At 44.2% G+C, this 17,045-nt stretch overlaps 1 protein-coding gene across 1 annotated transcript in view; it reads right to left on the bottom strand.

Moving 5' to 3' along the window:
• The window catches only part of SEC14L2 (SEC14 like lipid binding 2), a 69,864-nt gene that overhangs the window by 37,932 nt on the left and 14,887 nt on the right, over positions 1 to 17,045 (bottom strand). Inside the window, exons 3-4 of the mRNA XM_068240531.1 lie at positions 15,704 to 15,747; positions 12,863 to 12,925 (exon numbers count right to left, since the gene is read on the bottom strand). Coding sequence (XP_068096632.1) covers positions 12,863 to 12,925; positions 15,704 to 15,747 — 107 coding nt within the window. The remainder of the gene's footprint in view (positions 1 to 12,862; positions 12,926 to 15,703; positions 15,748 to 17,045) is intronic.

Genomic DNA, 17,045 nt, shown 5'->3' with positions numbered 1-17,045 from the left:
ATTACAGCTGGAATATAATCACACTGTAGCACTCTAATGGCCCATACTCACGAGGGACTTTTGTCGCCTCAACACGCGGCGCGCGCGTGTTGCGGCGACAGGTCGCCCGTGAGTATGGGCCGTTGCACGCGCGCGCCCCCCGAACTGTCGCCCGTCGCTCTTGTCGCCATGCGATTGAAAGTTTCAATCGCATGGCAACAGTCGCCGCCGCACCTCCGCCGCAACTGTCGCTAGTCCGCGTGAGTACGCGGACTAGCGACAGCAACCTCCATAGAGGTAAATGGAGCTTCCGGCGGGGGGAGGAGGAACGTCGGCGACAGCTTCCGTCTCGCCGCTGGTCCCTCTTCCGCGTGTGTACGCGGAGGGACCTGGAGAGAAGCTGTCGCCGGCCTGTCGCTAGCACGCTCACGTGCCCTTTCACACTGAAAAAATTGCTAGGTGTTGGACCCAATGTGTAACAATCCTGAGATAATGATGAGGTTCCGCACACTAGATTCAGGGTTAATGAATTTATTGTGCCAATGTACATGAGACCTTCATAAACCAACGTTCGTTTCTGGGCCCCTACAGAGTACAATCTTTTGTCTTGACAAAGGGGGACCCAGTGATGCCCTAAAATTGATTGTCAGTTGATGAATGGTTGTGTACATTGGGACAATAAACTTATTGATTCTGAATCTAGTGTGCTGAACCTCATCATTACCTTGTGGATTATTCCCATAGGGAGACACAGCACTAGCAATTTGGCGATCAAATCACAGTGTATACAGTAGCAAGAAAAAGTATGTGAACCCTTTGTAATTATATGGATTTCAGCACAAATTGGTCATGAAATGTGATCGGATTTTCATTTTCCAAAGGGTTCACATACTTTTTCTTGCTACTGTATTTCCCCCAATCGCACTACCAGTGCTAAAATCGCTCTGTGGCTGAGAATCGCACATGAGTGCCGGAAACATATGAGAAGTTCAAGATATATCTTTATAGGAGCTAAATAACAATACAGTTTTGATTTTAACATTTAAATACAAAACAAGACTATGAGATTCCAGGAAAGACCTTTTTAGGATTACAGATGGGAGTTTCTAGCTTTTTTGTCACTCCAGGCAAGAAGTCCGTGTCACCCCCCCCCCCCCCCCCCCCCCCCACGAAACAAAAACACTGCACGCTAGAGAATATATGTGCCGTATAGGGTGGATGCATAATACAGATAAGAAGACAGAAGGAGGCACAAAAGGAGACAGAAGGAGGCACAGGGGGACAGAGGATCACAGGGGGACTGAAGGTGGCAAAAAAGACAGAAGGAGTCACAAAGGGACAGAAGGAGGTTCAAACACCTGTGGGAGGCATGACTTCATTCTGGAGTGGGGCTTAGTCAGGGGCATGGCATGGCATGGCGCCCTCCCCCCCCCCCCCCCCCCCAGGACCAGTGGCACTCCAGGCAGTGGCCTGTAATGCCTATGCCTAAAAACGCCCCTGCTTTACAGATACAATTGTTCATCTCAATATTTTATTTTAACTTGAGGTTGGCTTTTAAGTATGTGTGCAGGACTGGCTTTTTGCATTAGTATGTCCATAGACATTAGATATTGGTTGGATTATGCAAAACAGAACAGGAACATAAATTTGGCTTCATGACTCTGCATACTTTAGATGCTGTTGGTGTCAGCTATATCCCATGAAACACTGAGCGGCTGCCTGCGTAAATGTAATATGGCATGACTGTGGCTATTTCTGCAATCTTTAACGTGAACCTGAAGTGAGGGGCATATGAAGGCTGCCATATTTGTTTCTTTTTTTTTAAAATACCAGTTGCCTGGCAGTCCTGCTGATCTTTCTGGCATCAGTAGTGGCTGCATAACACACCAGAAACAAGCATGCAGCTAATCTAGTCAAACCTTAGTCAGCGCACCTGATCTGCACATGCTTTTTCTAGGTCTATGGCTAAAAACATTGGAGACAGAAGATCCACGGGACAGCCAGGCAATTTTAATAGTTTAAAAAGAAATAAATATGTCAGCCTCTATAACCTTCTCATCTCAGGTTACCTTTATTAATGTTCAGCTACAGACATAAAGGTGAGGATCTTTTTGCAGAGATAATCTAACCACCCTCTTTTCTGACACATAAGTTATCTAGACCACTCATGTGTCTTGTATGGAGTGACAAAATTGCAAAGACAATTGTATTTATCTGTAAAAAAAACAATAACAATAGTTAGTGTTACGTCACTGGGCGAGGGCCGGTGAAGGGTGTGCAGGGGGCGTGCGAGGGGTGGAGCTATGCATATGACATTGTCAGCACACTCTGCCACAGGGTCATATCAATCTAGTTTTTTTGCAGAGTGATGGGGCAGAGCATCGCACTGCAACGGTTTACCCAGGTATAAAACTAGCCTGAATGACTGTTGGCACAATTGTCTAATCAATCTGCTCCTGGTGTCTGCCAGAACACCAACACTCTTGTGCCCAGAACACCATCCTTCCTGTGCCCATAACACCATTCCTCCTGTGCCCAGGACACCATCCCTCCTGTGCCCAGGACACCATCCCTCCTGTGCCCAGGACACCATCCCTTCTGTGCCCAGGACACCATCCCTTCTGTGCCCAGGACACCATCCCTCCTGTGCCTAAGTCCATCTGTCAGCTTAAGAGTGTCAACAGCAGCACAAATCCAGCATGTCATTCACACTATACCTAGCTCCTAATTACCCTGTCCTACTCCAGTTACACATGCTACCTGCCAGTCCAGTCTGCAAACTATTCCTGTTCTGCCAGCCAGTCAGTCCTGCTACCATATCCTACCTGCCAGTCCAATCTGCAACCTGTCATTGCCCTGTCTTGCCTGCTAGTTCAGTCTGTACCCTGCCCTGCTAGATTGTCAGTATTGTTATCCTGTCCTGCCTGCCGAAAAGTTCAGCCAGCAACCTGTCCTTTTTTGCTGTTGTACTTTCAAACACTAGCCTTGATCCTCTTACTTTGGCCTGTTAGTAAGTCCTGTAACCCTGTACAGGATTGTCAGTCGTGTCTTTACCTATTACCATTGTCCCTCTCTATACTATGCCTCCCCTCCCCCTGGCCGTTCCTCTCACTGCTGGTGGGGATAACCCTGGGGGTCATGACTTTGTGGCCATTTGCAGCAAAGTAACCCACTATCACTTCTGGGAAGACCAGTCACGCTCTGGTGAAGACCAGTGGTCACTTAAACTCCATTGAAAATAATGTAATAAAAAGTGCTTCATTTTTACAATAATTATGTATAAATTATTTAGTCAGTGTTTGCTCATTGTAAAATATTTCCTCTCCCTGATTTACATTCTGACATTTATCACATGGTGACATTTTTACTGCTGGCAGGTGATGTCAGTGGAAGGAGATGCTGCTCGCTTCTTTGGCAGTTGGAAACAGCTGTAAACAGCTGTTATTTCCCACAATGCAACAAGGCTCCCACAGTCTGATGCCAGAACCATGGTCCTGACATCACACTGTGGGAGGGGTTTCACCACAATATCAGCCATACAGAGCCCCCTGATGATCAATTTGTGAAAAGGAAAAGATTTCTCATGGGAAAGGGGGTATCAGCTACTGATTGGGATGAAGTTCAATTCTTGGTTACGATTTCTCTTTAACTTCTGCATCCCTGAGAAGCCCCACATTTTCCCTCAGTGCCAAGATCAACAGGATCCCTGACCGATCCATCTGAAAATGGGCCTCCTAAATATCAGTTGATCCATCTGAAAAGAGCCAGGTCAGATGACAGTCATTTTATGTGCGGGCACCTTTATATCACTAACTGTCCTGTCCATCAGGTCTGGGGAACAACCAAACCACCAGGTTACATAAGAGCATTCTGGCTGCATATTTCCTTTACTAAAAAAAGAAATCTTATCTGTCCAAACAAAGTCCAAGCTATTATCAATATCAGCTGTACAACATCTAAGTGCATGTTCACCTCCATAATCATGAAATTATAGACAGTTGCCACTTGTAAATCTTTAACTTACTATATTCATTTATGGAATTCTGTCTCGCCATCCATGTTTCTCATCTTAAAGGCATCCTATCACAACAGAAATATGGAGGCTGCAAATATTAACTTAATTATAAGAATGCAGCTTCTGGGGTTCTGTCATCCTTATTCCAGATGTATGGCTATCCAGTGGGTGTCTGTACACCGGTCTATGGTGCTTTTTTCATTTCCGTATTGAATAAGTACTGAAGGTTTATACAGCTGTAGCAAGAAGGCTACGGAGGCTGCCATATTTCTTTCCTTTTAAACAATACCAGTTGCCTGACAGTCCTCCTCATCCTGTGTATCTAATTCTTTTAGCCATAGATCCTGAACAAGCATGCAGCAGATCAGGTACTCTGAGTCAGCTGACTTAGGTTTTACTGGATTAGCCATATGCTTGTTCAGCAGCCTAGCAGCCCTGCGGATCTATTAGGCTGCAGTAGTGTCTGAATAACACCAGAAACAAGCATGCAGCTAATTTTTGTCAGATCTGACAATAATGTCAGAAACATCTGATCTGCTGCATGCTTGTTCAGGGATTATGGCTAAAAGTATTAAAGCCAGAGGATCATCAGGACAGCCAAGCAACTGGTATTGCTTAAAAGGAAATAAATATGGCAACCTCCATATCCCTCTTGTTACAGTTGTCCTTTTTGACTTGCATCTTTAAACACCAATTCCATTGATAATGCTAGACTAAGTAAAGGTCCCTATACATTACCTAATTTGATGCACTGATATCCGGCAGATTTGATCATAATAATCAGATCTGACAGAGATTGATGCTTGATCATAATTTTGATTGATTTCTGGCAAAAATCTATCAAAAAGAGTTGATCCATCATGCTGGAAAGAAATTCCTCAACAAAGGCTTGGTCGGGTGTGTGGTAGTAGCAACATTCGATTTTCCAATGACCAATGGCCCCTTGGCCAGTCTCCCCATGTCTATTGAGTACCCCCGGGCCCGTGGTGAGTGTGGAAGTGGTTTTAGCTTACGCTGACAGAATGTCAGAGGTCACACACGTACCATCGGGTCATAGGGTACAGTAGCCCCCAGCGACAATAGAGAGAAGACATGGGACACAGGTGGGCCGCGCCAGCGGACAGGTGAACTAAGCACCACATCCTCACTCACATCACGGGTGGGGGCGAGGGGAGGTACACAATACATGGGGTGACCTGGAGGCCTGGCAGGCTTAGGCGGCTGCACAGATTTACAGTCTTGCTCAAATCTATTGGAAATCTCTGTTCACTACACTGGTAGTGGTGTCCGTTGCTGTCTCCACCCTCTTCTTCATACATGCGCCCCATATGGTTGCTGGCGTAACGTGGGCACGTGTGATGTCACACGCGCCCAAGTGCAATTTGTCAGCAACCACGTGGGGCGCGTGTGCGTGAGGAAGAAAGCAGAGATAGTGGCGGACACCATCAGGTAAAGTATTCATGCCTGAACACCCGTGGCACATTTTACATTGGGGGGACAGCACAGGGGGTGGCGAGGCAAGAACTTCTCACTCATAGGAATAATTGTGCCAATAAGTACTAATTTACAGAGGTGTCATTTACTAGTGTTGCAAATAAAAATTCCCTATTGAAAGTGCCCGGGCATCCTGTTCTGTTATGTTTGCCACAGCAAGGGAGTGAATATTGTCTTGTGTAGACAAACTCTACATGCTATTTCCTGTCATCTGTTTTAATAAATGCTTAATGACAGAGAGAATAGGAGGTCTTATTTTTTCTCCTGTAGGGGACTTCACTTTAGTCTCTGAACCAATGCAGGATGCTATCAGAGGCAAGTGAGTGCCTGTGACAATGCAGGGTGTTGCGGGATAGTTGGTTTGGGCACTGCTTGTATGCTCTACTCGCGTCTGCATGGGTTTCCTCTGGGCACTCAGATTTCCTCCCACACCCCCAAAACATACAGATAAGTTAATTGCCTTTCCCCCTAAAATTGGCCTTAGGCTACAGTGGCATATGACTGTGTTAGGGACTAGATTGTGAGTCCCTCTGAGGGACAATTAGTGGCAAGACTATATTCTGTATTTCTTTATTTTTAGTTTCTTCTGGTTTTCCCCAGGTTTCATCCTCATTCCAGATTGATCCTTATGTTTTTTATTTATTCCCAGAATTGGTATTTCCAACAACAATAAAAAAAAATTAAAAAAAGCCGGGAAATGCTCCTGAAGAAGTGAACGCTATCTGTGCATGGTTCATGGAACACGTCAAGGTCTAACCAATCTCGGCCCTAAATTGCTAGTGCTCTAAGATTTGGTTTTAGATATGACATGGATATAAGATATAGACACTTACTCCCTATATGGGCAATCCTCCACTACGGTTATAGGCGGATCCCACTTTCTCCAAAAATAGGGAGTTATTCTGTGATCCTTGCACATTATTGATGTTAGGAAATTATATGGGACTTATACACAGTATAAGTGTCTCATAATGTATTATGTATAATAGATAAATGCGTACTTTGTGGTTTCTTCTGGTTATGTGTACATTTTAAATATAACCTATTTTGAAATCTATCCCTGTTAAAATCCCAAAAATTGACACTAATAATCTATCTATTTGGGATGAGAGAATACTAATCTACTTTGTCCATACTAAAAAAAATATATATTTGACAGGGATGTCATTCCATGGTTCTAAAAAATAAGGACTTTTTGGCTCAGAAGTCTATATACTCTGTAAAGTTCTGCAGCTCTATATACTACTAAATAATAATAATAATAATAATGGACTAGTCCAAAACGTGTTAGATTTTAATTACCTACTGTAAGTGACAGCTACATAGTAAAAAAGTAATTTATAGTGCATTTTACTCTGGTAAAAATGTATATGTATGTATTTTAAATTTTAAAATTGTTCACGATAGTTGTCCTTTACAAACATTGGTTACAGTTAGTTAATTGTGGGAAAAAGCAGTAATAACACCTTGGAAAACAAAATTGCATAACCAAACTACGTAATATATATTGTTTTTTTCTACTAGAATTTCTGCAGTGTTCGCAAGCCCTAATCCAAACGGAAACATATACCGGCATTTATTTCTTGGTTCACACACAGAAGGGTGCCAAAACAAGGGTTGTCATGATTAATCTGACACATACTGATATGCAGAGCAGGTTTTCCTAGCAGATTACTTAACAGGATTTACAAATGCGGACAGCAGCCGGATGAACTATTCAATCAGAGACATAAAATACATTTGTTTGTCTCTGAAATTTACTCTTCAAGATAGAATTATTTAATGTACAGAAAATATCTTTGATTCATGAACACGTCTTTATAGAAAATTAAACAAGAAAATTTTGCAGTTTAGTTATTAAAAAAAAGCAAAATCTCCCCATCCCAAGTGTTACCAGTGCTGTGAAATAACAAGGAACAGAAGCTGGGGTATAAAATCTACAAGCATTAGGCATTGTGCTCAATGCACAACATGATTTACAGTACTGGTTATTTAACCATATAATTGTTGACTATGCAAGTTAGTTTTGGCTCATACAAGCAAAACAATGTTTTCCTGTTTAAGATGCCTTTAGAACTACTTCATACGGTTACTGCACGGTTCAGCCATCCAGCATTCTACCAATAACGATTGCTGATATTTGGTTCGGAACTTGACTCCGCCCCCAGCCTGAAGCCATTAGAGATGGGAAGTTCGGATCTTTTCAATAATCCGGATGATTCGAATCGGATCATTGAAAAGATCCGGATCTTTGATCCGAATCTCAGATCATTTTACTACCGAAGCATTCGGGGGTGAAATGAATAGCAGGACAGGTCTTTCCCTGCTGTGGACAGGAGAAGGGGAGGGGGGTGGACACACAGAGAAGGGGAAAAGATGGACAGAGGGCAGGGAGTGGACAGAGATGGGAGGAGGGAAGAGCAGAGAGCAGAAATGTTTGTTTGCACACAATACCCACATGCTGCAATCATATGCTTTACATGTACTTCACCTATATGCTCATCTGTGTACTTTGAAACGTCGCACAGTGAAAGAAAGCATTCCCCAAAGCATTCCCAGAAGTAAAGTGCTGCTGTTTAGAGCAGTGCAGGAGGATCATATTGCCCTGCAATCACAGTGCCTGCAAAGTTACTGAGCTGTGCTGAGCTGAGCCAAAAGCTTCCAATGTGTTCACTGTGCACAACTACGGAACAGACGGCCTATAATCAGCAGCACGTTATAGCCAGTATGTGTGCTCTACACATATCTGGCAGTGGCACCCATGTCCCCTCTCTCTCATCTACCTGTCTCCCTGCAAGGCTGGCTCCCATCCAACAGAGCGATCCATCTCAGCTCTGCTTCCATGACCCCGCTGCCCGCTGAGAGGGGGCGTGTCGCTCCTGGCCCCGCCCCTTTTGCGATCCGAATCACTCATTTTCAAAGATCCGAATCGTTCATGATCCGGACAACACTAGAAGCCATTGCCGCTCAGCTCACTCCAGAGTGAGCCTTCTGTTGGACTGGCTGGCTGGAGGAGTCGGAGAGATATAGTCCTGGCTGGGAGAGGGAGACACAGACTAGCTAAACTGTGGAGGAGGCAGGAGGAGAGGAGGTCGGGTTTTTATAAATGTTGTTTTTGTACTTGTTGTTGTCATCACTTTGCTGCTTGCTGAGTTGCTGTGAATCTGCTGCCCAGTGCCCAAAGTTTATTTGTGATAATGAATCACCCCCATATAATGCACTTCTATGTGACTGCTCTGCACAGGACTGCGCTGATGGTAATCTCTCTGCTGTACACGCAGTTTAGTTACTGTCTCTGCCGGTGTAATGTCTGATCGCGCTGCCCGGAAGCTCCCCTCCACACTGAGTAGCACACATGCGCAGTGTGAAGTTAATTATGCTGCTAATGGTAACATAATAAATATCTCAGCTTCCACACATCCTACACTCCTCAAATTTTCAGGGAAGGGAGAGGATCCCCCGAACTACCTATATGCCAAATTGCAGCCCCCGAGCCCCGCTGGTTCAGGAGATAGATTAGAGAAACCTATCTCAGGAACCAGTGGGGCTCGGGGGCTGCAATTTGGTATAGAGGCAGTTTGGGGGATCCCCTCCCTACCCTGAAAATTTGAGGAGTGTAGGATGTGTGGAAGCGGAGATATTTATTATGTTACCATCAGCAGCATTATGAAATAGGAAATGTGACCGCACAGTCTCCTACTGCGCATGCGGGGCAGCGCAAATCCACAGGCAGCGTAATCAGACACAACACTGGCTCTGCCTGACCTGAAGTGCAGTGAAGTTGAAGTGAGCTTATCCTGGTCAGGCCTGTATTAGTCCCCCTCTCCCCCCTCCCCATCGGATACAGTGGGAATAGAGACGGTTGCTGAAGTAAAGCTATGAAGTGAGAAGAGGCTGATGGCCATTCGCTAGCTGCTTCTTAGCAGCTGGCAGAAGTTAGTAAAACGACGCCCTATGTAACCTGCAGCCAGGTTTCCAGAAACAGCAAGGATCTTCTATGAAAACCAGAGGCAGGCAGCTTGTAAGGTATACCACGCACTCTGCACAGACATACTCTACACAGCCACTACAAGCACCCACACCACTTGCACACTACATACACATGCACCCATTACAAAAACACGCACTATATATATATACACACGTTAGGGCTGCTGAACTTTGCACCTGAAACACAGTAAAGTTACTTACACACACATGCAGTAACCATCGGCTGCAACAGCTGAGACCGACCATATTAGCCAACGATTGTTAAGTCATGTGTACAGCAGCCGATGATGGATATTGCTCAGGCATAGTGGGTTGTTAAAGGACACACCCAAGAACAACAAAAATAAAAAAAATCTACTTACCTCTAGCCCTTGCCAGTCGTCCTGTGCCCTCGCCGCAGCTCCGCTCCCCGCTGGTGGCCCGGGGTCCACACCAGCGTAAGATGTCCACTGCACCTGCGCAAGCGGCTCTCATTGTCGTGCTGACATCATTCGGACCGTACTACGCAGGCGCAGTAGTTCTGTGCCTGCGCAGAACAGATCGGAGTGAGCCGCACGCTGGAGCGCAGGAAGATGCCGACGGGTCGGCATCCACACCTAAGGGGACCAGGAGCCATCGGAGCTGCGGTGAGGGCACTGGTCGACTGCCAGGGGCTGGAGGAAGCCCCAGGTAAGTGGGTTTCTTTTTTTTTTTTAGTTCCTCGGACCTTCCCTTTAAGGATACGTCCTGTTAAATCTTTAATGGTCCCTGGACGGATCCTTAAAACCCCCCGATGCCTGAGCATTACCAATCACAATGCTATTATCAACCTGGTGACCGATTGAAGCTGCTCCATCATATATGATCATTGTCCCTCTGCCCCTCTCTATAGCAACAACACATTGCTAGCCTCAAGACTAGGGATGTGTCTGTACAGCATTGTTCCCCAAATTGTCACCCGAAGGATCGTTTCCTGATCCCGATGGGAGACAATTCTCGCATGTGTGTACGTAACTAAAGGAAGGGACCACACACTTCTATTCACGTTGTGCATTTAGTGTACTACATTTAGTTTAATGTACACGTCGCCTACAATAGACTGCCTGCACCTGCTGGCAGTTTATGGGGATAGTACATGCTGTGCAATTTTATGTGTCAGGGTTTTCTAATATAATCACTATAATTGATTGGTAATGATCGATCGTGCAATTGGAAAAGATTGTCTGCCAGATTGGATAGTTAGTTCGTTGATTGTGATTTGTAGTGTGAACCAGGCCTTAGGCAGAGGCCACGGGAAAAGCAAGTGTGAGGCAGAGGAGGTGGGAAAGGTTAGTGTAGGCAGACAAGAGGTAGAATTTGCAAACATATCTAGCTACCCAATAAAAATATATAGGCCAGGACACTAATAGCTACCTAATACTATCTGGGTAAGGGCAGTCATTCAAGGCTTCCTAATAATCTGGGGCAAACACAGGACACCTAACACTTCAAACTGGGATATCTAGGGGCGCATGACTACTTTTAATCTTTTATATTGTGGCTACCTAGCTGTTGTATCTGGATGAATGGCTACTAAATTTTTGCGGAAAGGACACACATGAACTGGCTTTTTTTTCTTACCTCAAATGGCTACTTAAATATTTAATTTAGAAGTATAATGGCTATGAAATTCTGGTGTATGGGGCCAAAACGCTTTTTGGTAGTAGTAGTGTGGCCTAGAGTTAAAAGGCAGACTGCCTTACATAGGGCATTCATGGGGCTGCCGAGACCTGAAAGGGCCTCTACGATTTGTTTTCCCCGCAGGCCAAAAGGTCCCAGTCCTCCCCTGCTGCAGAATCCCATACATGCAGCACTAGATCAGCGTTGAGCAAAGTTTGTCAACTTTATGAGCAGACATTGCTGTGCAGTGTCTATGAGGTAATCTACAGATGGTAGTCAAATCATAGATGCTTGCGAGCCTACTGTCTGCAGGCCATACGACTACCTTCATAATGGCCACTTGTAGTAGTCCCTATTTTGAAGCATAACAAGCACTCATAAAATATGAAACTTAATGTGACAAGAATTCTTGTCACAACATTTTTCAATGGCTCCTCATCCACTCCTACAGCCCTCTCAGTTGGTGTTCCTCAAGGTTCCGTCCTAGGACCACTACTGTTCTCACTCTATACTGCCTCAATTGGCAAAATCATCTCCTCCATGGGTTTCAATTACCATCTGTATGCCGATGACACCCAGATATATCTCCACACCCCAGATCTCTCCTCCTCTACCATGGACAAAGTCTCTGCCTGCCTTACATCCATTTCCTCCTGGATGGCTGCCAGGTACCTGAAGCTTAATTTGGACAAGACTGAGCTTCTAATATTCCCACCCCGCACAGCTGCACCCCTCCCAGATCTGCACGTCACTATCGAAAACACTACCATCCGCCCTACCTCCCAAGCCCGCTGTCTAGGTGTTACTCTGGACTCTGAACTTTCCTTTACAGCTCACATCCACGGTATTGCCAGATCCTGCAACTTCCACCTCCGCAACATCTCCAAGATCCGCTCCTACCTGTCCCCTGACACCACTAAACTCCTTATCCACACCCTTGTTATCTCCCGCCTAGACTACTGCAATTCGCTTTTGTCTGGCCTCCCCTCTAACCATACTGCCCCACTTCAATTGGTAATGAATGCGGCAGCCAGACTGATAAATTCTTCTCACCGCAGCGCCTCTACAACTCCGCTCTGTAAAGCACTACACTGGCTCCCCATCAGATTTAGGATCAATTTCAAAATCCTGTGCTTGGCCTACAAATCAGTGCACAAGACCTGCCCGACCTACATCTCTGATCTGGTCCACAGGCACATACCAGCCCGCCCCCTCCGATCCTCCAATGACCTGCGCCTAGTCGCACCACGCATAACTCAGTCACATGCACGATTGCAGCACTTCACCAGGGCTGCCCCTACTCTCTGGAACTCACTCCCACCAGCCGTCAGACTCGCCCCCACCTTTAATACCTTCAAATAAGCTCTCAAGACTCACCTCTTCTTGCTCGCATACCCCCCTACACCAGCACCATAATATGTTCTGTTAGACACCCTCTCAAAAGATGCACCTATTGTCTCCACCCCACCCTTTAGATTGTAAGCCACTGGCAGGGCCCTCCTCCCTAATGTATCCAGCTTGATTATGCAATCTTACTCACAACCACCCCTCTTGTAGACTCGAACAGTCTCTATTTTGTCCTATGACACTGTATTGTTATCAAATCATTTGCATGATCTTGTTTTGTTGTGAGTTTCCGTATGTTCTACCTGTATGTTAACCTATTTATCTATTGTGCAGCGCTGCGTAATATGTTGGCGCTTTATAAATACAATAAATAATAATAATTCTGTATCATATACTTACCTCTGGAGGCTGCCAGCTGTTCAAGACATTGTCAGAATCCATGTGCTTTCGAAATTCCACATGCTGTTGAAGAGATTAGATTTCATTAGGTTAAAAAGTCAATCTATGACATCAACATTTTTTGACATCATATACATCGATTACGTACAAAGATTTTATATGGCTAGACAATCTAATCTAAAACCCATAAAAAATGTATCATTAAGTTGTATTTAGTATGTTATGGGAATCTCTCCCTTGTGCATTTGTCAAGTCTAAATTGTTTTTTGAAAAGTACTGAATGGGAAGCCCAGGCCAACACAGTGCCGTATCCTGGCTGTGTCAGAAGGCGCTCGGGGTCGGCAGATGGGAGGCAGAACTGTCAAGACAAGAGTTCAGTTCAGCCTCTCACATGAAAGACACCAAACAACGGTAATGTTGTAGTCCTAACTGCAGTTAGTCAAGACCATTTCTCCACAACAGGATCTAGGGTAATCTCCGAGGCCTGAAAAGCAAGAAGTCAAGAGTAGTTGACATATAGTGCATGTATCAAAGTATCAATTAACTAATCTAACTAGGTGGACTCCAAAGCATTGTACTGTATATGGACATACAATATATCTAATTATTATTGTTTTCTTTCATATTTTTAACTTTAGATGGTCTTTCAAGCTCAATTCAGGCAAAGTTATTGTTTCATGTTTAAATTAGAGTGGAAAAGGTGTAAAACCTCTGTTGGGTTCTTTCTGCTGTCTGTGTCACCATTGTGGAGACATTTCTTTACTTACTCTGTGAACAGGAAGCAGAACAAAGCTTTTCCGCACACTTTTATAGTGTCTTGTCACTAGTTTCCTGTGAAAGTGAAATCATTGCACTGGAGCACCATTACAAAATTTGGTGTTGCTGGCACAGGAAGGGAATTCTTCCCAACAGAGGCGCAGACAGCAGTAACAATAATACTGTAGAGCACTGTTCATATATAATTGTCCCAGTTGATGTTTAGAAAAAAGGAAACAAAATTTCAAAGGACATTTAATAAAGGGAAAAGACAGTGAAGTGACCTTGTGTTACCATCAAACATCCAACCATATGCAGAGGTTCTGGATGAATCCTTGGCTCAGGGGAGCATAAAGGAATAATTTACATAGCTCCACCCACTCTCCTGACATGAAGCATTATGGGTCCCCCCATTTACCGTCTGTTTTATTACTGTATTTTTGTTGTGCTTTCATTGGGGTGCTTTAGTTTCACTTTTCACTGTCCTACTACCAAAAAGTGCCTGGTGGTTTTCCTTCTCTTACTTACGGTAAATGAATACAGTAGGTTTATTAAAGAGGTCAGCTTTTTTGGCAAAAAAAAAAAAATTACAGAGATTGCTGTCACATACAGCAAAGTGTTCCTGACAGCCGTGGTGAGAGCTACTAACACAGAGCAGCAGTTATTACCTAATAAGCATCACATGATCTGCAGACATCACCTGATACTGACTGCTCTGTAGAAGCTGCAAGAACATATCTGACTCTGTGAACAAAGTCTGGTTATTGACTGGACAGATGCATGGTGAATGGGAGGATTCCGCTCGGCTTTTCTGTTGGCTATGGAAGCGAATAGACTTGAAGGTGATGAAGGGATCCTGGCAGTATGTTGTAATGTGGCACTAATGATACACATATCTCCAACTTCATACCTGTGCAGGTTTAATATGAATATGCATCTAATATGAAGCATGCTTCTGGTTGCAGGCACTGAAAGCCAAGGATTGGCACTCTATAAATCTTATTGTTTGTAATTTCATCTGTGCTTGGTGCATAGCCAAAGTCTGCCATGGCAGACAATCCAACTGCTAAAGGGCCCAGCAACACAGAGGACCTTTTATTATCTGCCAACATAGTGATCTACCCAGGGTGGATATTTCTGAAAGTACAAGGACAGTTCAGTGCCAGTTATCATAAAAAGAGCCTTGAACCTCATACACATGCTAGGTGAAACTCAGCCAAGCGGCCAATAATGACCGCCCAGGCCAAGAATCTTGCATCTGTGTGGCAATCCCCGATGTCTTGGCCAGCGATCAGTCTGGCAGATTGATTCGTAGAGCCTTGGCAGAGATTCGTCGAGCCCTGGCTGAGAGCAGGTTTTCCCCGCACACCCCGCCTGCCATGTGACCGAACACGTCGCTAGCCTCTGCACAGTGTCGGCCCTGCAATGTCACCCGAGGGATTGAGTCCCAATCCCTGCTGGGTGACATGCTTATGTGTACAAGGCTTTAGTCGTATTACACTGTGGCTGGATAGTGTACAGGTTAAGGGCTCTGCCTCTGACAACTTGGGTTTGAATGTCGGCTCTTCTTGTTCAGTAAGGAAACCTTGGGCAAGACTCCCTAACGCTGCTACTGCCTACTGAGCACGGCCTAGAGGCTGCTGCTCAAGTGCTTTGAGCCCACCAGGAAAAAAGACCAATATAAATGTTATTTGTCTTGTGTTTAGTGGTATGCCCTTAAATGAAAGATAGGGACACAATATTGATTCTACATGTAATAATCACCTGATAGGCATTATTGGAGTGACCAACATGCCCAGTGGTTTGATTATTGGTTGGTATAAGGTATTCAACATGGTGCTTTGAAGTACTAAATATAAAGCTATATTGAACATCGCTTTTATTGTAGTAGATATAGATCTTGTAGTACAAGCATAGCTATTGTAGTTCTGTTTTTTACACGGTAAAAAAAATTAATCAGCATGTGTAAACACCGTTCAAGGCTTGGAACCATCTCTGTAAACTCTGTGAGAACAAGGTCTCTTTTCAAGCAGGGGTTAAAGGTTTCACATATTATCAGTTTTCCGGCAGGTATAAAGTCCTCACCTTTCGGAGCATACTTTCTGATTTCTGCAGGTTAAAGCTTCGGGCTGGGAGATGGGGCAGAGAAGACAGGAGATTAGACAGAGATTATAGGGATATTGCATTACAGACACATAATCCATAATCCTTAACCCTTCCGATGCTAGAGAGCACCAGGTAGCAAATGCAATCAAGTCTGTGAGACAGCTAAATGTTGTATGTAAACCAGGGTGATTTCTGGGTACAATACAATACAATACAATAACATTTGTAAAGCATTTGTAGGGGACTAACAACTGAATAAGGTTTAGAAATTGACATTATAGCATCAAAAACTACTTGCATAGACTACTACTGCATTGTACAACGGCATAATATAATCAGTAACATAAACATGGAACATCACAATACACTTCAGATTCTATATATAACAGCAATTCTCAGATATGAAGACATGATAGGAGAGGGCTTAATCTATAGCCATCAATCTTATGCTGGATCCACACAGTGCGTTCGCGCACTCGATTTCCCGCTCGATTCCGTCGATTCGTTTATTTCCAACATGTCCGATTTGGATTTCGATGGATCGTTAGGTCGAATTGGCATCCTTAGCATGCGAATCGACCTAACGTGCCTCCCAAAATGGGAATCGGAATACTGAGCTTACAAGAAAACTTGCAGATATCAGCTAATTATGGTCCAACTTGGCTAATTATGACTGTCTAGACTCCTATAGGTCTGCCTCACCTCTCCAATCTCCCAAGCCACAACCTTGCTGTAGGGTAAAGTTATTATTAAAAAAACAGCAAACAATTGACAGCGCTCCTAGACTGCAAATGAAATTAAACCAGCAGGGGTGTGCAGATCCCCTCAGGGCCTTGAACACAAATCAGATGCAAATTATGCACTAATCTCTAATCTAAAAATGTTAATGCAAACTGATGCACATGGACACAGCTAGACATAGGTATACTTTCATTTGTTTTGTACAGCAGGAGATATTGGCAGCGCTTCCAGACAGAGGCTGCACCTGAATTAACTTCCTGCATAGATGTGCAGAGCTCAAAATCCAGGCAAATTACACAATTTGCATTCAAAACAGGTACAGCAAAGGAGTGTGTTGGCTTCATCAAAAATAATATGCACACAAATTATTCCCTTCTAGCACTTATCTTTAAATGACCTTTCTACATCAATCTGCAGCTGCTATAGTGTTATAATACCGTAAAAATGAACTAAGTTGGTTTGAAACCACAAAAGCTAGACAGGGCTTCCCAGAATCCTTATCTCTCTGTTTGTGCCATTGGTTGAGGGCTTATGCACAAATCGTGAAGTAATATTTATTGCATCTCCATATCTCTAGTGC

Source organism: Hyperolius riggenbachi, chromosome 1 (assembly GCF_040937935.1).
Source record: "Hyperolius riggenbachi isolate aHypRig1 chromosome 1, aHypRig1.pri, whole genome shotgun sequence".
In the NCBI taxonomy this organism is placed as follows: domain Eukaryota; kingdom Metazoa; phylum Chordata; class Amphibia; order Anura; family Hyperoliidae; genus Hyperolius; species Hyperolius riggenbachi.
This window is presented reverse-complemented; position numbering and strand designations above follow the sequence as displayed.